At 41.2% G+C, this 16,236-nt stretch overlaps 1 protein-coding gene across 1 annotated transcript in view; it reads right to left on the reverse strand.

Moving 5' to 3' along the window:
- Positions 1-2,411, reverse strand: part of PLCB1 (phospholipase C beta 1) — a 474,251-nt gene extending 471,840 nt beyond the window's left edge. The window contains exon 1 of the mRNA XM_087716872.1: positions 1,984-2,411. Coding sequence (XP_087572998.1) covers positions 1,984-2,082 — 99 coding nt within the window. The 5' untranslated portion in view covers positions 2,083-2,411. The remainder of the gene's footprint in view (positions 1-1,983) is intronic.
- Between the last annotated feature and the right edge of the window lie 13,825 nt (positions 2,412-16,236).

Genomic DNA, 16,236 nt, shown 5'->3' on the forward strand with positions numbered 1-16,236 from the left:
TGTGGCAAAGCTTTGCACAGTGAATAATAACTGAATATAACACGCGGGGTATGAAAAAACTGATTTTATTAAGCAAACAGCCCAATAACTAGATCTGATTTACCCACGATACACAATCAACAAAAATTGGGGAAGCACAACAACAGAGGGCTACTTGCATCACTTGGGCTGGAGAAAGAGTAAAAAAAATGAACCATTAATTTCACCTATAAAACCATTTCATATCTAATTAACACTGGGATTCTTTTGCAATGGCTTATGCGTTTTTCTACAATGAAATTATTTATCTGCACTTTTCTGTCTTTGGAAATCTTTTCTTGCCATTTCATCCTTAGCCAATGAAAAAAGACTGATAGTTTGCTTTCTGCAGGACTACCCATACTGAACTTTTGAGAGCCAAAGGAATTAAGCTTTTTAACAAGCTTGTTTTCTATGAGTAAGACAGCATACTTCTTTATTACATCTAGGAACATTCAGCTAGACTCTGATCAAAATAATAAAAGATAAGCCGAGTTTGACAGCTTTCATGAGAACGAAAATGCAGGTCCTACACCTGTTACAGAAGGATCACAAGTACTATATAAGGTGAGAAAGAAATTCACACTCTAAATAAATCTTTAGGTCTCTGAAATCAAATGTGCCGTGTTGCTCTTAAGAAAGTAAGATGCAAAAAGCAGTCCTCTTAGAAAACTAACTTTTCATTCCCATCTTTGTTTTAATTGCCCTCAACAAGAGACAAAAAGGAAATCTCATTTAATTTTTGAGTCTTTTTTTTGTCTAACTTCAATCACTGATCTCTCTTCTCCTTACCCCATTATCCATTTATTTTTTCTATTGCTCTTTTCAGGCTATAAGAGTGTCTGTTGGGACCAGTAATGTCTTTTTTTTCTGCTTATGCAAAGAAGTAAAATTTTAAATGCATGAACAGCAGAGCATATATCTATTAATTGATCATTGCGCTGTAGGGAAAAAAAATGTGAATCCAGCAGATTCATCATATGAAGAAGGGTCTGTGAAGCAGCATCTAATTGATGGTTGAAAACTATTAAAATATTTCAAGCCAAAGAATAAGCACTACTGGTATATCTGCCACTTTGGTGGAGTCGTTTATTTTCCTGATTCCCAATTCCATTTACCCCTGTATGCTTTTTTTCTCCCTCCAGTACACATGCACACAAGCACACATACTGTGCATGTTTTTCTTCAGCTGCTTGTCTAAATCCACATAAATGCACTGAGTCGCTTGTTGCTATGGGTAACTTGCCAGGAACCAATGCTCAGGCTTTTCCAATGTTACAGTGCAGGGGAAAAAAATTGGCAAGCTCCATCTTCCTGCTCCTTTCCCAACTTTAAACCCGGCAGCACCTGCACTTCCCATTTTACCTCCACTCTGTCCACTTGTCAGAATGAAGGATCGCCCTCACTCAAAGCCTCATGGCTCTCACCCACACAACAGGTGGGTATATTCTAACCCCCCAAGCTGGCTCTTAGCACCTGAATGGCCAGATTAAACTATTGGGAATTGAGAGACACAAGATGCGGCCTTATAATGCTTAAATGGTGCCCTCTGTCCTGCTCGCAGGAAATCTCCTAACTGGACAACCCCAGGACGCTCAGAATTGTTCAATATTCTGCATGCCAAGCATACGCTCTCTGGCTGGGCTGCAGGCAGTGGACAAGCTGGCTGCCCCAAAGCAGCTGAAACTTGGCCAGCTCCACGCCGTCTCTTCTTTGATGGTTAGCACACATCCCACACGCGGATGCCCTTGCCCCCTTCCTGGGGCTAGCGCGCGCGCTGAGTCAACGCGTCTCCCGGCACATGGTGCAGTGCCAGCCCATCCATCAGCTCTGCCCGTCGCATCGCGGGGGTCTTGCGCTCCTCGCGCCCCTAAACCGTGGAAAGGGAAAGTAAAGCTGGGAGGGGGGGGAGGAGGAGAGAGGGAGACAGAGAAGAGGGAATGTGGCAGAGCTCCGCAAACTTACGTCGTCCCACTTGACGAAGGTGGAGCCCTTCTTGAGGCTAGCCGAGACCCGGACCGGCTGGAGCTGGAGAGCGTGGACTCCTGGCTGTGCCCCAGCCATTGGCGGCAGCACATCGAGGCTTCCCACCGGAGAAGGGAAGGAAAAGGCAGACGGCAGCTGCAGCGGCGGCCGGGAAAGACGCGAGCCTTGTCGCAGGAGCCGCCTGGATCGCGTGGACGCCGACCGGAGGGAAAGAGAAGAGAAGCAGCGGCAGCTGCTACTCGTGCCAAGCGCTTCTCGCAAGGCAAGGGCGAGCCAGACGCGTGCCTACAGGGAAGAGCCAACCGTTCGGCGGTACATCCTATAGAGATAGAAGGGGAACGCACGCCTGCATGCATGCATCCACGGCATGCATGCACCCCCTACATGCACACGCGCTGCCGAGGCGCTCCTCGCTGCTCTGGCAAACGCAAACCGCGCTGCCGCCCTCTTCCTCCTTCCCCGGCTCTCTCTCTCTCTCTCCCCCAACTTTTCTCCGCGCTCGGGCGCAGGCGAGCGACTCGAGCGGGCAGCACCACCTGCTGGCCGAGGGCGCCGCCTCTGCAGAGCATGCGCCCTCCTTGAAGCCCGCCGCCTTCAATTGGACGAGCCTTGCCTGACAGGAGGAAAGATCGCAGTGCCGGATCACCCCGTGCGCTGTTGGGGTGCCTAAGCGAGAGACCGCCTCACCGCCTTATGGAAAGCCTGGCTTGTAAGGGTGAAGTGGCCCGAATAGAGGAAAACTCGTATAGCAAACGATTTCTTTTTGGCGCAAGGAGATCGGGCCGGGTGACCGAGAGGGAGGTTTTCAGGACACCGCGTCCTGACTTCTCCGCAGAGTTCCTGTTGGCCCTACCGATCTCGTTTGCAAGAGCCGCGCGATGCCAACAATTGTTTTTCTAAAATAATAATAATAATAATAGGCGCATTATGTGATCATTTCAAGTCATGAGTTCCTTTCTTTCCCCCCAGATCTCTTGCACTCTCTTTGATCCTATAAAGAGGAAGGGGGATACTCAATAGCTGAAGACTAGCAATAGGGAATGCACGTATAAAGCAGGGTTTATCAACTGCCATTACTATGCCTTTTAGTTTTCAACTGTCTGTGGGAACCAGTGTACCACTCCTGTGGAAGAAGAAGAAAAAACTCAGAGGAACTTGTCCATCTTTCCATGCAAAGTTTCTGCTCAGCCATTTGCACCGAGTCAGGGCTCATGGAATCAAGCACAGTCAATTGGGTTGCATCCACATTTTAATCTGTGGCTAACTACATTAGCTGGGCTCCTTGGTGTGCTCATCTTTGAAATTTCAATTCTACATAGATCCTGCATCTCCCCCACATACACCCTTTCCTCTAACTTGTCGAAGTATCTGTGAGCCTTGTCTGCCATCCCAGGATTCAACTATAAACCATAGATCTAAGGTGGGGAGGTGGGGGAGAAGAGATCTAACCCAAAAGGCACAATTTAAGAGCATTTTTAGAAGGGGAAAGTCCCTCTTCTATGAAATAATGATTTATTTCAGCATGCCTTCTGTTTTCCTTATGTGACATTCAATTTTGCCCCAGTGTTATTCATTCCAAACAACTATTTTATGTTATCTGGCGGAGGCCACAAGGATTTTTTAAAGTGTTCTACAATATGATTACTACAATACAATAACATGCTACGGTTACTGCTAGAACAAAAATGCTGCGCAGATTTGTCCTTGTCTGTTTTACATATCCGATAAACACCCCCCTGCAATTTTCAGTGGGGAAAATGAGATATTCTTATTAAAACGAATGGCTCCTTTTCCTTCTGGTTTGCCAGTTTCTTAAAGGTACTTTGAGTTATCAGTGTCAAGGTGTTCAGTCTCTCCCCTTCATTACATCCATAGTTCTACCTAATATTTTAATACTTCATACTCTTTTTTTTTAACAGGGCAATTCATTCTGACCATTTTTATTCATAACTAAAAACAACATTTCAGAAATTGTGTGCTCCTTAATCATAATGACTATGATCATCATTCCAAGATGTTGAAAAAAACCAAGATGTTATTCTAATGATGCTCTTTAAGTCTTTCAAGATTGAATTTTCTCAACCTCTTTTGATGCCTTGTGTCTATAATTTAAAATGAGCTCGGTGTGAATAAACATGTTAAAGAATCCTTGCCTCTTTCTTAAACAGTAAAAAATAAATATCAGCACAGTTTAATGTAGTACTAAAGTTTCACCCATTCTTCAAATTGGGCAGTTCTGTTGAATCACATTTTAAAACCATGTCTTATTTTCTAAATGGTTTTATCACAGGTAATCCCCAACCACAATTGAACCCAAAATTTATATTAAGTGAGAAATTTGTTAAATGAGTTTTGCCCCTTTTTATGACTTTTCTTGCCATGTTTGCTAAGTGAATCACTGCAGTAATTAGTAACATGGTTATTAAGTGGGGTTCCACCACAAAACCACGGTAGACAAAAGCGCGGTCGACGAAAGCGCGTATGTGACGTCATCACAGCGCGACGAAAAAGATCGAAAAATGTAAAAATAAAGCGAAAACCTTACCCTACCCCCCCCAAACCTAACCCTAAACCTAACCCTAAACCTAACCCTTAACCTAACCCTAAACCTAACCCTAAACCTAACCCTAAACCTAACCCTTAACCTAACGAAAAACCTAACGCTAACCCTTAACCTAACGCTAAACGTAACGCTAACGCTCTAAACCTAACCCTAACCCTTAACCTAACCCTAAACCTAAACCTAACCCTTACCTTTATGTGAATCGGCTTGCTGTAATTTAATTTTTATTTCAATTTTTCAATCTTTTTCGTCGCGCTGTGATGACGTCACATACGCGCTTTCGTCGACCGCGCTTTTGTGGAACGCGGTTTTGACGGGTCACGATTAAGTGGATCTGGTTTCCCCATTGACTTTGCTTGTCAGAAGGTCACAAAGGGGGGGGCTCACATGACTTCAGAACCCTGCAACTGTCATAAATGTGAGTCAAACATCTGAATGTAAATCACGTGACCATGGAGATGCTGCAATGGTCATAAGTGTAAAAAGTGGTCATAAGTCAATTTTTAGTGCTGTTGTAATTTCAAATGGTCACTAAACCTGTAATATATTATTAATAATCACAAATGCCCTGCAAATTGTTGTCTTGGGGGAAAAATACCAATGCAACAAAATGTATACACATTTGGTTGAATGTTATTACTGGAGATTTGAAGTACTGTATTTTAAAAAAAATATTGGAACTGCAACACAAAGCAATAGTAATTTTTAAGCTTTTACATTTCAAGTTGATCTCATAAATTGCCCTACTCTCCCGCAAACTAAAATTATTTTGTACAGTATAGTTTGCTACACTGAAGATGCTCTTGGAAAATGACACACACATAATATACAATCCTCCTCTTATATTGTTCATGAAATCAGTGACAAAACACAATAGCAGAGAAAAGATCAAACTAACCTTTCAGAATTGCCAGCCAGTATGACCATTATCGAATCTGGAAATTATGTTCCAATACATGGAAGGCAATAATATTGTATCAACAACATTCAGGTAATTGACTGCAAGATGATTATGGTCAGTAATGATAAAGACATTATATGTCATGTAATTTTATCATCTCAGTAGGCTAATTATTCCATTTGCTTGCAAATTAGCTACAGATGTGTCCTAGACCAGATTTGAGCCACCGGTGCACTTAACACAGAAGGGCTATTACTGCTTTATTACCAGCCATAGGTTTCTTTGCATATTATTTCATGAACTGACAAAATCCACCCAGTTTATTCTGTTGCTCCACCATTCATATCCTGATTTAGTTGATAACCCAGCGTTGCCGGGGTATTTATTTATAGGGGGGAAATGTCCAGACCAAACGTAATTTCTAATGTTGGATTTTCCTCTTTACCAGAAGGAGACCCCTTGTGGAGTACTGTGAAGCCGTTACCATGGCAACTCCACCGTGCTATACAGTAGAAGCTATTTTACGGCAGTACAGTAGAAGACATTTTAAGGCATAACAGGCTGTATCTTAACAGAACACACACCCCAAGGGGTGTTAGGGGTGTCTTACCCTCCACAGTATTTGTTTCCAGAGAGTAAGTCATCTGTGTATCACTTGAGCCCTTGTGATCTCCAGGCTGGAATACTGCAACGTGCTCTACATGGGGCTGCCCTTGAAGAGCATCCGGCAACTTCAGCTAGTCCAGAATGCGGCCGCGCGAGTGATCGTGGGCGCACCACGGTTCGTCCACATAACACCGATCCTCCGTGAGCTGCGCTGGCTACCTGTTGATCTCCGGGTGCACTTCAAGGTCCTACTTACCACTCACAAAGCGCTCCATGGTAGTGGATCTGGCTATTTGAGAGACCGCCTTCTGCCAATTACCTCCCTGCGTCCCATCAGATCGCACAGGGTAGGCCTCCTCCGAATTCCATCCGCCAGTCAGTGCCGACTGGCGACTACACGGAGGAGAGCCTTCTCAGTTGCAGCTCCGACGCTATGGAACAATCTCCCTGTGGAGATCCGCACCCTCACCACCGCCCAGGCCTTCCGCACGGCCCTTAAGATCTGCTATCCCGTCAGGCCTGGGGATAAAAAATCTTAGTTCGTCCCCTCCCGAATGATGAATGAATGTTGTGCTCTATTTTTAATATTATGTATTGTCTTATGTTTTTTTGTCTTTGTACCCCCTTCCCCGTGTTTTGTAAGCCGCCCTGAGTCCCCTCAGGGAAAAGGGCGGCCTATAAATTATAATAAACATTCCAAACAAACAAACATTCCAAGTTTGGTTGAAATTGCTCGAGGCATTCCAGAATTATATTGGAACACACACAAATAGAGCCATTTATACACACACACAAACAAAATCCCTGTTGAATTATAAAGGTAAACAGAGGCAATAATGACAAGTAATTCTACATTTTTGTGATTTACATTCAAGGACATTATCCCCACAATATATTATAGACTGCATATCAGTCTCAAGAACCATAATCCAAGTTTTGCAGAGGGAGGAGGGATTCAGAGAAATCTTCCAAGAATTGAATACAGAATAAAAGAGTTGGAAGGGACTATATTACATGTGAATGCACACACTGTATCATTGCAAAAGGTTGTTCTTGGTCAGTAAGGAATTTCTTCATAGAATTTAGAAGGCACCAATAATTCTTATTATTTCAATGACAGATTTTTTTCTTTTTTTTCAGGTGACTGATATGAGGAACTTGTCTAATTTAAACCTCATATCAGCAATCCTGTGTGTGGAACTGGGCTAAAAGAGAGGGAGAGACTGGTTCAAAGTTATTCAGTGAGCTCTGTCATTGATTTGGGACTTGCTCTTCGGTATCTCAGGTCAAAGCCCAATATCTTGACATTGCAATTGGAGCTTTTTGTAATTGTTTAATTATGGGATAGCCATGGCTAGGCAGCCCATGCCATGCTAAGAAGTGAGAATTAATAGAGACTTAATAGCTGGCTGGCTGTTGGTTGGGGAATTCTGGGAGTTGAAGTCCAATTGTCCAATCTCTGAAAGTTGCCAATGTTGAGAAATAGTCCCCTAAAGGATTAACACAGCATTTACTTGTTTATCCATACCCTTTCTGCTAAATGAAGGTGTCAAATGCTGAAGGGGAGAGGAAGCCATATCAAGGCTATATTCCACCCATAGCTCTGTGTTGTGACTCAGCAGAAACCTGTGAGTTGTTTCAGGGTGCAGTATAATGAGCAGCTGTTGCTCGTTAGGATCTCCTTCTGTGGATAAAAGACTGATGGTGCCACACCTTAGTGGCAGAAGTCAACGTTCGTCGTTTGTTTGTTCGTGAGTTCAGTTCCGTTCCTGTTCGAGTTAGTGTTCATGATTCAAAGAGGCACTTGGATAAGTGATTTGCTTTCTGTAAACCTGGTTTGCTGTAAGAGTTTTGTTTTTGCATTTGCTGTGTAACTTTTTGCCAGAGACTTTATCTATGTTTATTTTGGGCTCGCAGACAGCTTGAGCCGGGACTGATAAAGATATTTCCTTTGAAGTTCTGTCTGGCTGTCGTTTGTGAACAAGCAAGGAGGGGGGGTCAGAACAGCTGTGTATAGAAATCTATAGGGACTAGATATCACATGGTTCCCTCAGATTAATCTTAAAGGAGTAGCAGGAGCTGTTTGAGAAGAAACAGTTTGAGGATGCCAATCTTAAGGAGCTAAGGCCTAATTCTAAGATCTTAGCAAAACATCCTCCCTTCCAGGCCAGCATTCAGATTGTAAAGCAAATATTTATACACTTATATAAACTTCTGTAAAGACTTTGATTCAGTGGTACACGACAAACTACTTCTGAAACTAAAATCTTATGGCATCTCCGGTTTCCTGCATAAGTGTTCCTATCAAACAGGCAACGAGTTGTCAAAACAGGAAATGCCCTATCAAACCCTGCCCCTGTTAACAGCAGTGTCACCCAAGGTAGTGTTTTAGGACCCACACTCTTTATACTTTACATAATGACCTTTGCCATCGTATTATAAGCAACTGCATTCTCTTCGCTGATGATGTAAAACTATTCAACACCACCAACAATGCCACTACCCTAAAAAAAAGACATTGAGTATGTGTCAGAATGGTCAAACCATTGCCAACTCCAAATCTCAACCAATAAATGCTCTGTCTTACACATTAGCAAAAAAAAAAATCAGAACACAAAATATAATCTGGGCTTTAAAAAAAAAAAATGCATTAAACATTGTTAACCTAATCTTGCGAAGCTTCTTCTCCGGTAATATTGAACTGCAAACTAGGGCATACAAAACTTTTGCTAGACCAGTTCTTGAATACAGCTCAACTGTCTGGAACCCACACTGCATATCAGACAGTAGTACAATCGAACAAGTCCAGAAATATTTCACAAGAAGAGTCCTCTACTCCTCTGCTCGGAACAATACTTTATGCTACCAGACTTGAAATATTGGGCTTAGACAAGTTAGAACTTTGCCGCCTTCAATCCAACCTAAGTATAGCACATAGAATTATCTGCTACAATGTCCTACCTGTCAATGAATACTTCAGCTTCAACCACAACAACACACGAGCACACAATAGATACAAACTTATGGTAAACCACTCCAAATCTGATTGCAGAAAATACGACTTCAGCAACAGAGTGGTCAATGTCTGGAATGCACTACCTAACAATGTGGTTTCTTCCTCAAACCCCCAAAACTTTAACCTTAGACTGTCTACTATTGACCTCACCCCATTCCCAAGAGGTCTTTAAGGGGTGTGCATAAGCGCACCAATGTCCTGTTCTAATATTCCCTTATATTTGTATTCATTTCATGTATACATAATCATGTTTATACTTATATAAGTCTAACTGCTATTGCTATTGCTATATCTATTATCTAATTTATGCTTGATGAAATAAATAAATAATAAATAAATAAATATTCACTAAATCCATAATACCATTTTCTTCCCCAAGTCAAAGATCAAGGAGATGCCGGACTTCTAGGAATAGTTCTTTGGACTATTGATCTATTCAGATGTAGTCCAAAAAATATAATTTAATCAATCCAGCCCAAATGGGACTGCCTGGAGACCAGGCGTTCTGGAATAAAAATTTTTGTCTGGACTCGTTCAAATGCTGAAATAACATCCCTACAGCCTGGCTAGTCTGTTTGTTCCTCACAATTAATTCTTCAATTGACCACTTGATAATATAACCAATGCCAGAACTATTCTGAACTTTACTACATATACTGGAAACCTTTGCCTAAATTCTGAACTAGACCTTGACCATGCTGTTATTGATGATTTGTGTGCTGATTTTTGACCCAAATTTTTTTGGCTGTTCTTTTTATTGTTAAAGGATGTGAGATCTAGAACAAATGCAAGCAGATGTTCTTGACCAGGGATGTCAAACTCAATTTCATTGAAGGTGACATCAGGGTTGTGTTTGACCTCAGGGGGCCGGGGTAGATGTGGCAAGGGTGGGCGTGGCCAGCTTGACATCATTTGTGCCTGGGGGGAACCTGTGGCCCAAGCACTCTGCCAGAAAAAACAGGATCCTGAGCTCCATTTTGAGCTGTGACTGCCTCCTGCAACCTTCTGCCAGCAAAAACGGAGCTCGGGAAGACCATGCACGGCCCCCTTGAGCTCCAGTTTTGGCCGTGATAGCCTCCTGCCAGTGAAAATGCAGCTTGGGAGGGCCACATGTGGCCGTTTTTGCTAGCAGAGGCATCTCGGGCCATTTCCCGGGCAGGCCCATGGGCCAGATCTAAGCACCCCATGGACCAGATGTGGCCCCTGGGTCTTGAGTTTGACACCCCTGTTCTTCATTGTCAGAGATAAAGACATGAGGTTGAAGCAAAAGAGAAAGAATTAACTGGTCCAGAGGTGCAGAAGAACGTTATTTCCAAGTAATTTGTGGAAAGTGTCAGTTTTGGAAGCTTTCTTGGTAGAAAATATAGCGTGCAATAAATAAGTCTCTCCAAGTAGCAATGCAATCAGATGGTTTACTAGACAATAAAGGATTCTAGCTTAGGAAATGAAAGGTTTGTATCAAAAAAAATGCATGTACCACTCAAGAGTTAACATGACTAAAATAGCAATTGCATCAGTGTCTTCATCCAGTGTTGAGAAGTGGTAACTTGAAGGCAGTTTGTTTAGCCATGGAAATAACATCAGATATCTGAAGAGTCACTGGAGAGAGAGTTAATTAGACCATATTTTTGAGTAGGATTCTCTTGCTCTCAAGTACTATTTGTGAGATCAGTCATTCCCAAGAAAGAAAGAGGAAGTACATTGAGTTTCTGCCTACATTTACAGGAAAGTGTACTTTGCGGGACCAGCTTTGCTTAGAATAAACTATTGCTCAGTTTAAGGTTTGGCTGTTATGTTCAGACAACCATACTAAGGTAATTTTATTTCCCATATCTATTGTAGAGTTCCATCTTGGGAAGCGTTCATTTATTTTTGCCAAAATCTGAATGTCATGCCCCAACCGGCTTGCCATACCTGGGAGGAAACAGCTGCAGGAACGGGGTGGGTCTGGCCACTGGCATCCTGGTTGCTCCACAGCTGCTTGCTCATCCTTACCAGTATGCCCTCGTCTAACTCCAGCTGACTGTTACTGATTACGTGGCAGCCAGAACAGCTGATTGGTGCTATTTGGAGCAAAGTGGCTAGTAACTGGGAGGACACTGGAAGGGTTCCACCACAAAACCGTGGTAGACAAAAGCGCGCTCAACGAAAGCGCGTACGTGACGTCATCACAGCGCGACGAAAACATCGCGCTGTGAGTGGTAAATTTAAAATTAAAGCGAAAACCTTACCCTAACCCCCCCCAAACCTAACTCTAACCCCCCCAAACCTAACCCTAACCTAACCCTAAACCTAACCCTTAACCTAACCCTAAACCTAACCCTAAACCTAACCCTTAACCTAACGCTAAACCTAATGCTAACCCTTAACCTAACGCTAAACCTAACCCTACTGCTTAACGTAACCCTAAACCTAACCCTAACCCTTAACCTAACCCTAACCCTAACCCTAACCCTAACCCTAACCCTAAACCTAACCCTTACCTTTATGTGAATCGGCTTGCTTTAATTTTATTTTAATTTCAATTTAATTTATTTTTAATTTTTTTCGTCGCGCTGCTGATGACGTCAGGTATGCGCTTTCGTCGAGCACGCTTTTGTCTACCGCGGTTTTGACGGGTCACGCACTGGAAGAAGGACTGGAAGATGCCAGAAGCTTACTATGGGGTGAGGCTAGGCCGTGGGCATGATTATTTACAGTGCTGGTAGGCAATAGCTCCCAGCGCTGACTTTGAAACTGCTAAGAAATCATTCGTGTCAGACTTCGGCCTCATTAAACCAGCAGCAAGTGAGCTTGTTTCCGTGTATTCTTGGCCGGGATACCGACACATGAGACTAAAGTTACTTCCAAAATGTTGAGTATTGAAAAGTCCTCGACTTACGACCTAGCGGCCAGAAACAAGCCAAGCCACATCCTGATTGGCTAGGACGCAGCTTGGCTAAGCATGGGCCGCTAGGGGCACGCCTATTGGTTTTCCCTGCTTGACAGCTCCATATAAATAGCTGTCAAGCAGGGAAAGATGCGGAATCGTTATTTGTACATAGTTTATCGTTCTACAATAAAAGAAGCTGTTCACACCACAGACTGCCTCCTGCCTCGTCCTTCGTCCGGATTCACAATACAAAAACTAACAGAAACATACCTAAAAAAAAAACACACAAAAAATCTGGGAATTCCGGCTAGAAAAAAAATTAAATGGTCTGGCTCCTTGTGTAATCTATCTGCTATTACAGTAATAGCATCTCCTTTGTCTGCATTGGTGATCAGCTGAAAAGCAGCATTTTAAAGTTGAGATGTCATCATTGGCTTCTGGCATACTTTGTAACAATGTCATATGTCATTTCCATTGTGACATATATGCCATCGTTCGCCCATATCATAAATACCTAGAGCTATCATCTGTCTGACCAATAATCAAAATAATATTTATTCAGCAGACATCAAAGTCTTATCAACATTCATACATTCTCATTACAATCTTTATCACTATAAAACTGGCTTCAGCCGGGAAGTAAATTTGAACAAAGAAGGCTAGAATGACACTTTCCTCCTCATCTGGAAGTTGATCTTTAGTTTTATAGAGTAACACATGTTGATTTTACTTCCAGATACCCAATCAGTTTCTATTAGTGACTATTTAAATGCTTTAGCCAAAAGCAATGTTCTTTTCTGAGCACCACTGCTTCAGCTATTAAGAACAGGAGCCATTAATCAGTCAGTCCTAATCACAGATGTGTATTATTGAGCACAGATTAATTTGAAGGATTGCATTTGCATTCAGAAATTAGGATCAGCTGGGTAGCCTTCACAGTTTATGAATGTCTACGCAGACAGCCAAGTCAGCATGACTTGATCCTGGACCCCAAATAAATAAATACTCAAGCAGATGAATTCATAATGTATCAACACTTCCATGCAAATAGCACTTCAAATTCATTTCTAATAGAACTTCTACAGCCAACTAAATAATTTAAAGGTTAAATATTTAGCTGTCAAAAAAGAAAGAGAAAGGCTAGAATAAATGAAAGCTTTGAACTATGCCATAAGACAATGCAAAACCTGAAGGAGACACAGGTAAACTAGTAGGGTATCTCCCTTATTAATATTCTGCCTATTTTCTTTTTTAGTTTTGCTTTCATACTTTTTAATGCTTAATAATTGTATAATGGTTTTAGATAACTTTTATATTTGTACTGGATTGTTGTACACCACCAAAATCACTTCCTTGAGATGGGTAGCTGTATAAATTTGATAGAAATGTTTGCTTGGTTTAGTGTAACCCATTTAAATTTGTTCATAGAACATGATTGGCTTAGTTTTTCATTACTATTAACAGATAAAGAAATGTGAAACATGGTTTTTTATATCAAGAGTAGTGATGTTAGTTCATATCTTAGCTTCCTCTGTTCCAGATAGCTTTCTTCTGTTTTACAATATTTTGAAAGAATATTTAGAAATTGAAAGAATATTTAGAAATTTGTTCCAAGAGTAGTGACTCTGGAATTATGTCTTAGCTATGCTAGGCCCTTTAATCAGAGGGGTGAAAAGTTTTTTTTTTTAAAGAGGTGAAGTTATTGGAGCAGACACTGTTCTTGTAAAAGTGTCCTAAGCTCACTTTCAATGTCTTGATGTTGGCAAGATAATTAACACCTGTTCAGTTTTAGGGTTCACCGACAAATGCACGCTTGACAAAAGCGCGCCGATGAAAACGCGGCGAGAAAATCAGAAGTTCTAAATCGCACTGACGAATGAGCGCAGAAGCGCGCCAACAACAGCGCGCCGACAAAAGCGCGCCTTCAACACACAAGTAATAACCGCGAGTTCTAAACCTAACCCTAAACCTAACCCTAATCCTAACCCTAAACCTAACCCTAACCCTAACCCTAACCCTAACCCTAACCCTAACCCTAACCCTAAACCTAACCCTAAATCTAAACCTAACCCTAAACCTAACCCTTACCTTAACTGAAATCGCACTTTTGTGGGCGCGGTTTTGTCAGCGCGTTGTTGTGGGCATGTGTATGATGTTGTGGTTTTCTTGCCGCAGTTTTGTCGGCTCGCTTTTGTCTTGCACGCATTTGTCGGGTCACGCAGTTTTAGGACAATGTATCCTGAATACTATAATATTCAGCCCACATTGCTTTTGAATGTAATATTCTAATTTGCACAACTGCTGTGCCCTTAAATGTCTCACCTCAGCTTTTTATGCAAATAGATTCACAACAATCTAACCAATCCACAAATCAAACAAATTAATTCAGTGAAACAAAATGAAACCAAATATAGTCTGAGATAAAGTTCAGAGACACTCTATGAGGTTAGATAACGGGAATTCAAGACTAGAATAAACAGATAACCCAGCACCAAAAAAGGACAGTTTACAATTGTTTGTTTATTACATTTCTAGGCTACCCAATTCCACATGACTATGAGCAGTTCCCCAGTTATTTAAAAACAGCAGCAATATACTATATTAAAAAATCAGAAAATAGAAACCATTAAGAAAATAAAACTATGCCTTCATATACCCAGTAACTCACAGAGGCTATCCCACATCTCAAACGAAGGTCTGAAGAAAAAGCCACGTTTTTTTAAAAAAATGCTTTAAAACAGGTGAGATGGGAACTGAACAGATTTCTGGGGGCTGTTCTCAAAGAACATCCTGAAAAAGGAAAGAATGAAGATTAAAATTGTCCACTATGGCAGAGTTCAGTAATATTTTCTTTAGCCATCACCTGTTTTTCGGCAAAGAGAAAAGAGAGAGGAACCCTACAATAATGAAACTTAACTTGGTCAAAGTCCTGACCATTTATAATCACCAATCTAGCCAACACTAGTCCGTTTTTAATTGTAACAATATATGGGCATTCAAAACAAATAGCGAGACGGGCTTTCTTAATCGACTGAATGCTTTTAATTAGAACCCATTAGAAGCTGCAAACTAAGGCACAGGCAGTGAATCAGTTTAGGTTGTTCCTGAATAATTTAGGGTGCCCTGGTTGTCAGAACATTTGGTGTACAAAAATATCAACAAGGGCACGTAAGTTTCTTTTCTTTTTTTTCTGGAATGACTGAGCAAGTTTAGGGATCCCAGTTGGGATAAAGGGTGTGAAAAAGTTTGTTACATTCTTATCGGATTGTAGTCCTTGATTACAATAGTGCAAGAATGGAATATACTTCTATTCCGGATGCATAAAGATATACGTGAAAAGGCAGAAAAATGTTTTGAGCTATGAATAAAACAATCAGTAAAATGCATTGAAACATCAGACAGGCATGTAATCCTCTAGACTAGAGCAATGTTTCCCACCCTTGTTTAACCTCCTGATGTGTGGACTTCAACACCAAAAATTGCTCCATATTCATATGTTATTAGATGAACTTTACCCAGAGTATATAGTTAGAAAAACAAAGAATGGGTCAGCTGTTTCTTTAGGCAGTAGAAATATTCCTTCTGCATGACCTGTTGAATTTTTCAGCTACTATGGATTACCCGTGTATTTCTCTTAATTCAGACTTGGCTCCAGCCTTATTCTATATAGTAAAATTATCAGCAGGTTTCACTTTCTCTTGGGATAGCAAAGAATAATTTAAAAGGAAGCAAGATGCCAAAAAAAAGAAAAGAAAAAGGATTTCCTCTTCAAAATATTCAAGTGAATATGGACCCCGTCCTTAAAACTACCTTCCTTCTTCAGCAATGAATGCTCTAAATTTTCATTTATTGTTACTCAGATAATATACAAAAACAGTGCACCATTCACAATTCATTTGCATGCAGATTGAGAAATTTCTGTTCTGAAGAGTTATTCAGATGCCCTCTTTTAAAAGGTTCCTCACCAATCTTTCAGAAAAAAATGCTTGTCTTCCTGACCAGTCTTATAAAAATTTTCTTTTAAACACTTTTCCTACGAAGCCCAAATGAAACGTAAGGTCTCAAACTGATACTGTGTGGGTAAGGGTTCCTGCTCCTTGGGTACAATCTCTGTATGCTTTTCTTCTGTTAGGCTGTCAGAAATTTCAAGTTTGATCATTCTAGTTCAATCAGGATTTTAGAATATCAAAAAAAAATCCCATTTCTATGAGCCAGGAGTTACAAATCCAATCAAGGCTGTGTTACGTATTTTCTCAGCTGTTTATACTTGATAA

Source organism: Thamnophis sirtalis, unplaced genomic scaffold (genome assembly GCF_051295495.1).
Source record: "Thamnophis sirtalis isolate CommonGarterSnake01/CBP01778 unplaced genomic scaffold, rThaSir2_p1.2 scaffold_5, whole genome shotgun sequence".
In the NCBI taxonomy this organism is placed as follows: Eukaryota; Metazoa; Chordata; class Lepidosauria; order Squamata; family Natricidae; genus Thamnophis; species Thamnophis sirtalis.